General features: G+C 41.4%; 1 protein-coding gene across 1 annotated transcript in view; it reads right to left on the bottom strand.

Annotated features, from left to right (window-relative positions):
* Positions 1-643: 643 nt before the first annotated feature.
* FBXO30 (F-box protein 30) overlaps positions 644-7,170 on the bottom strand; it is a 170,164-nt gene continuing 163,637 nt past the window's right edge. Inside the window, exon 3 of the mRNA XM_078648684.1 lies at positions 644-1,766. Within this exon, the coding sequence (XP_078504810.1) occupies positions 1,563-1,766 (204 nt within the window). The 3' untranslated portion in view covers positions 644-1,562. The remainder of the gene's footprint in view (positions 1,767-7,170) is intronic.

Here is a 7,170-nt window from a genome sequence, read left to right as displayed (position 1 = left end):
CCCTACGTGTAAGTAAACAAAGTGTTAGACTGTAACCCCTTAAGCACAAGCGCAGCCATGCTGAGATACTGGCGCTATGATCAGAGCTTTACAAGTCCACAGGCCAGGAAGCCTGTTATTTTGGTAAAAATTTAAGCTAAAGTGAGTCACTTTGCAGGTCAGTTTCACCATCCTTAAAACTTCTATTTAAAGAGGAGCCCCAAATTATTCTGCTCGGTTTTTTGCTAAAGAGTTACCAATCGCAGAGTCCTGCAGGGGACTTAAAAGTGAGACACCTATACAGTGATGTTGCTGCTATTAACCTTTGAAACGTTGATGTACAAAGTCATTTACGTAAGGAATTGTTAGAGAAACGATTCCCTTAATGAATAGAATCCATACGAGTGTACATGGCAAGTTCTTGGTCATGAGAAGATTTTGTATACTGATAGATGGTCTACTGAAAAGGACTATAATGCAATGCAGTATACTTCCGATCATTAAAAAAAATGATATTGCTGAACAACTAAACGCCCTTCAAGTCAGAATAAACACAAGAAGCTTCTAAATTATTGCTTCATGGATTATTATTAAAAAAAAAAAGGTATTTGCCTAACTGCAAAGCGAGTCAACCTATTCGAGGGCTGCAGGCTTACTCATGTAAAATGGTGCAATACATCTTTATTCAAGTGTTTCTTTTGCAAAAGTGCAGTATTTAAAAAAAAAGTCATAGTTTATTAACTCTTCAGTTCTCGTAGGTCTGGACAACATTTAATAGTTGGCTTTAAAAGATATTTCATCTCGAGTAGACATCTACAGAAAGTTTGGAAATGTGCATACATGAGAAAAACTTAGGAATACCGATGCTTTGCTCACCCAAACCGAACCACCAGTTACAAAAATGCAATAAAAAATAAGTCTTTGCTGACACTTTAAAATGTAAAGTGCTAACATGTAGTTGAGTCCTAAGCAGTATAAAAAAATAGTGTTGCATGTGCTACCATTAATAACGTTAATGAATTTCACTAATGTTTTTAAAGTGCACAACCTTGGCGAGTGGTATTTCGAAGTAAACAAACATGTACAGCCATAGAATTCATATTTAACAACCTTTGTAGACAGTATACATAAAAGACATGAACAGCATCCGCGAGTTTGGATATATTTTTGCTGATAAGAATACGTCCGTTTAAAATGTCATTTTAACTTGCATTTTCAAAATACATACCATGTGGAATATTTATTTATATGTCTTTGAAGATGAATAATGGGCCCTCGGAGGGGAAAATGGTAAAAAGAACCACAGCAGGCATTTCAAGTTAATAAAACAGGAAACCTACCCCAAGACATTCCACGTTTTTAAAAGATTAAGGCCTTTTCTCACCTCTAAACAATACTTATATATATATATATATTAAAAAAAAAAATCACTTCAAAATATATATTAAAAGCACAGTGAGTGTGGCATGAACTAGAACCAATCTTTAGTAAATGAATAAAGTGTCTGGTATTGAATATTACATGGAGGTCTTAGCAGATGCTTAAGTGTCTGTGCAAGTGGAGTGAATCCCGCGGGTTTGGGTTTAAAGAACAGGTTTCAAAACGGATCGCAGCGACCGTCCTTCTTTAGTCAGTTCCCTTGTCACGCACATGCACGGGAGGGGAATCGCTTCCTCCCTCTTCTCTACAGTATTGTAACTGCATTTCTTTAAATGGTCAGACATGCTGGTGATGTTAGCAAACTTCCATTCAGTGATTGAACAAAATGCAGTACTGAATCGCCAGACCTAGAACGAAAACAAAGTCAATCACTTTAGTAACTTCAGTCATTTCAACAAGTTAGAAGTCATATAAAACAACAGTCAAATTTGAACTGTCAAAATATTGCTAAAAACAGCAATAGAAGTTTACACTCCGTGATCTTTAGGTTTCGCTTGCGCTGTGCTTGAGAAACTATTGTATTCAATATAATCTTAAGAGGAAATATCCCACCCTCTTGTTTTTCATTGGTTCCTGTGCTTGGTCCTTACTTTTCCTCCATTTCTATTGGCCGTAGCATAGTTTCCTGCATCTACCGATACTGGTTCCTCACCAGCTCGTCGGTTTCACGTCACAAATGTAGTTTTCTTCCTCTGTAGGGGCACTTCTTTTAATGCACACTTTTACTTAACGTGCTTTACTTTTCCTAGCTGCATGCATTTGTCTTACTCTATTTAAACTTTTTGTACACGCATTTCAAGCGTGCTTGTGAACCCACGCCGAGACTCGAACCATGCTCACCAGCTCCACGGTCGGCAGTTCTGCCAATTAAGCCCCATCCTCTGACTTGCCCCTTTACTCTATTTTTTTTCCCATTTAAAATAGTAGCACTCCAAATGAGTGCATGTTTTTTCTGAACGTCCCCCTCCGCGCGATTCCAAACGTTGCTCGCATCCGTCAGCAGCCGCCATCCCCTGCCCTGGTCATTACTTTCACCTGCCACCTCTACCCAGTCATTGTTTTTTTAGCAAGCTTGCGGCTACCAAGGTCCATGTTCTAACACTAATATCACAGCGTAAAGAATTGCACTGGCCTTGATCATAACACGTTGACATGAGGGAAAGAATGGATTAAACAAATCATTGCTATTACTTGCTACAAATCACAACCCAAAAAATATTAACAATCACATAGGCGAAACCCAATGTATTTACCACTGCTTGTTTAATGCCAAGTTCAATTCCAATTGAGAGTACGAATGATCATTTTAGTAACTTATTTCAAGGGGAGGCTGGAATCGGCAATGTTAACATCATACAATACACTGAACACTTTAACCCCTTCCAAGCTCACGACGACCAGGAGCCGTCGTGCGCATCAGTGCTCGTGTGAGCAGGACGGCTCCCGGACGTACTCGCACACGGCACCGGAAATCCCTCGGTTGCAGGCACCAGAGGTATTTCCTTTTCTCCCCCAAAGGCCTCGGGAGGTGGGGAAGAGCATACCCAGCTCCCGAGGCACTCTCCCTGGTTTCCCTGAAACGACGATCAGTGCACACATTGAGCTGTCGTCATTTCATAGAAACAGAAACTGAAATGAGCCTTTCACATTCTAAGTGCTCAGGGGGCTATCTCAGCCCCCGAGCACGTAGGAAGACGGGAGAGGTAACACTGGTGGACGATTTCCAAGCAGGGATCCACCCACTAGACACCAGGGGGAAGGGGGTGGCCCTGTAATATCTTGTGTTACAACTAACACTGACATTTGTTGTAAGTCAGTGATAGCTGAACCAGAATGTTAGGATGGAATCCCTTTGGTCCTTAGTTACAGAATGTACGGACTTGGTTACTTACCATAGCGTGGGTGGAAAATTCTAAACGGAAGCTGGACGGAGCTTGAAGGTCGCTGTGCTTGAGAGGCTGGAGTGTAAACCATCCATCTTAATAATCATCTACCTTATCCTGAATCTTGCCTGCATCTTCGTTTCATTGGAGACGACTTGGAGAAGAGCGGACCTACCCTTTTGGATGACTACACTTAAACTCACTAGCTATTTTCGACATCAGGTTATACTCTTTCAAAAACCCGGTGAGCGCTGCACTGTAACGATTCACACCCGGTGAGTGTCCCGAGTGCCCGGACCACGAATTACACACCGGTGAGTGTTTTTGACTTATTTAACTTTTCACACTTTCAAGTTGGTGTGAAATGCATACTTTATACATTGTTTTCATTAATAATCGCTCCCTTACCGTTACTGAGAGCGTGCACTTTCAATGCTCGAGCCTTCCATTACTTTTGGTGGTCGACAATCTGGGAGTGCTAGTGACCTTCCATCAAGAGCCCATCTCCTGTGAAAATCTCCCTTTCTGTTGCTTCGTCATACTTACAGGGCATGTCAGAAAACAATCCCATCCCACGTGGAAAATAAACTATACATTTGTGTCTCCATGCATTACGGCCATTTTGGTTGATTGGGAAGCTTCAAATCTTTATTGCTCGGTGATGGGCACACCTTTATTCATCGTTACCATAGCCAACTTGTATTTGCTTTCGCATCGCTATTGCACATGTTATTTTTAATTAAATTTAAAACGAAAGCATTACTGTATGCACATGAGAGAAATTCATTTTATTGAATTCTCTGCAACAACAAAACAAAGTTTTTCAGCGCATCTCTCCCGATGCGCACGACTTTAAGCATATTTGTTTAAACGCTGGGCTTCAAAATTTCATCATTCAATTTCCACATCAGTGACATTTATTTTAATGGATTTTATGCACGGACTCTGCTAATTTATCAGCACATCTTCGCCGATGCTCAAGCTTCGAATTTTATTGTGTTTTGTGCCCTTCTTATTTTGTTTTTTTCACCAGCGCATATACTTGCACTGCTCCACATACTTTGATTCATTACGAGCTCTGTGATGGGCACACCTTTAAATTCTTTGTCCTTTTCCATCTGTACAGTCTCGTTTATTTGATATCCAATTCAAGTTTGTCATACATACTTGTAAATTTACATTTCTGCCAGACAGTTACTTTACTGTGGATATGTTGCTCGGTGACGGCCACACTGGTGTTTTGATATTTATTTGGCACAAATATTTGACTTTGCTCTTTTCAAAACTCATAAAAGGTTAACTTCACTTTCTCCTCTCAGTCAACGCTGTATCGTGCCATCATGCAGAATATCCCGGCTCCACCTTTCTTTCTCATGAACCCTGGCGAACCACAAATCCCTTGGGGAAAAATTGAATGTTTTTAAAAACTACGCCAGAGTGTGTGGAACATCTTTACGTGCAGAACGACTATTACTTCATTGTCTTGGCCCTGAAGGACAAGAAGTTTTTCAGCACCTACCTGACTTATCGTTACAGTTGAGTAACAATCTAAATAAACATGAAATATGTATAAAAAAAATAGATTTACATTATTTACCTAACGTTTCAAGGGTTTTAGAAAGGTTTCAATTTGGTATGCGTATGCAAAGGTCTAGTGAATCAGTAGAGGACTATGTTTCTGTGCTAAGGAAGCTAGCATCCACATGTTCTTTTGGTGTCAATATTGATGAGACTTTGCGACCAATTCATGTTAGGATGTTGTGTTGAGAAAGCTTTTGGCAAAAAGATGACTCTTCCTTATCAGAGGTGGTCACACTTGCCAAAAGTTTTGAACATAGTAAAGCATGTGTTGAGGAGATACAGTAGAACCAATTTAAAACAAGAAACAGCACAAACGGTGTCCGTGCGTAAAGAGAACAAAACTAGTTGCACTCCATGCTTTCTTCAAAAAGATTCTAGCAATGATGTAAAGTCTAATCCCAGGAAATGTTATAGGGGTGGTGATCTTGGACATTATGCCAATTTTAAAGGATGTGTGGGTTGGAATGCTACCTGCAAGAAATGTGAGAATAAAGGGCATGTTTCGACTTGTTGTCTTAGTTCTAATACTAAAGGCAATGTTGTACAAAAGAAACAAATTCAAGAAGTCAGTTGTGAATTTGTTGATGATTCATCTGATGATGAAATCATTATCAAATTCAAGATGGTACGGGAGGACCTTGGGAAATAGTACAAGTTGAAGGTGCTTCTGTTTCTATGTTGTTCGACTTTGGTGCAAAGATAACATTAATTCCTAGGGTTTTCCTTGAAAATAAATGTATCACAAAAATTCAAATTGTTTAAACCAGACATTTGCCCAAAAGGATATGGTGGCCAACCTATAAAGTTAATAAGGTATTTTAACAGGATGATCCATTTTAAAGAAGATTTTGCCTTCAGGGAAAATGTATGTTTCTGTGAGAGGTGACTCTCTTATCAGCTGATATCACTAGAAAGAACTTGGTGTGTACCTAGACCCTAATGAGAATCCTTCGGTTAAATTTAAACACATCTTTCAGGTGAACAATGTATCTTCCAGTAAACCTGATTTTGAGAAAGAGTTTCCTGAAGTTTTTGACACAAAACTGGGCTGTTTAAAGAAGTATGTTCACAAAATAAGAATTAAAAAAGGAGCCAAACCTGTTGTAAGTAAGGTTAGAGGGGTACCTTTACTTGTTAAAGAGAAGATGAAGGCTGAGTTAGACAAGTTAAAAAGTAATGGCATCATCGAGGAAGTAGAAGCAACGGAATGGTTAGTTCCAGTGGTCATGGCAAAGAAGACTAATGGTGAAGTTCGCCTTTCTGTGGATTTACGTGAGGTAAATAAGAAGGTCATTGTCAATGATTACCCTCTGCCAAACATAAATGAAATGATTTCTATGTTTAAAGGGGCAAGATGTTTTACGACTGTGGATCGCACATCTGCATACCACCAGGTCAGACTTCACCATGAGTCCCAAGACTTGACAGCGTTTGTTACTCCGTTTTGGCACATTTAAATTAGTGTGTATACCTTTCTGGTTAATATTTGCTGCCGCTGTTTTTCAGGGCATCATGGAAAGAATGTTGGGAAGAACAATGTTTTTGTGTATGGTGAGGATGTCAGTCTGCATAATCAAAGAGTACATGAAGTGTTACAAAGATTTAAAGAGAATGGTGTAATATTAAAAGCAAGCTAATGCGGGAGGAGCTACGACATCAACCAAGATGGCCGCATAGTCTCCCGGCTCCGCTGACCTCCGTCCTACGCTCGCTTATCCTGTCGAATATCCTGATCTCCTGCCCCGGATTCGTGTGGGTGAATTAGTCGGCACCCCGATGGTGTGACCACGGAATTTTTCTGATGTTCTGGGGTGAAGTAACATCGAAAATGTTTTGAGGCCTAACCCGGACTGGAAGCCGGGGACTCGATTGCTGGTCTACCCGGGTCCAAAGTGAACAACAACGGACTGAGGAGAGTGGTTGGGTCCGGTCCTTGGAACTTTTGAAAATTTCTCTGGACTATTTTGCAACCATCTGCTGCCTGGTGCTGTACCTGAGGTCGGGTGGCGCGCGGTGCTGCTTCGCGGGGGGCCCCGGCCCGGAGGCCCGGCACTAGCACCGCTGGTGCCCCGGGGTGGGGGTCCCGCCGCGTGTTGCTGCGTGCTGCTGGCCCGTTCCTCACTGCTTGTTTCTGCTCCGGTGTATCCTGCCCCGGAGAAGGCGCCTCTCCGTGGGGATCGTTATGTCTGCGGACGTATGGAAATTGGCGGACCGGACCCAATGTGGCCCCTCCTTGCGGATGGTAATGGCGGAACTTGCGGCGCTTCACGCGACGGTGAGGGCCCAG

This window comes from Lissotriton helveticus, chromosome 6, assembly GCF_964261635.1.
Source record: "Lissotriton helveticus chromosome 6, aLisHel1.1, whole genome shotgun sequence".
Classification (NCBI taxonomy): Eukaryota; Metazoa; Chordata; class Amphibia; order Caudata; family Salamandridae; genus Lissotriton; species Lissotriton helveticus.
The sequence above is the reverse complement of the archived record's forward strand: the minus strand, read 5'-3'. Positions and strand labels throughout refer to the sequence as shown.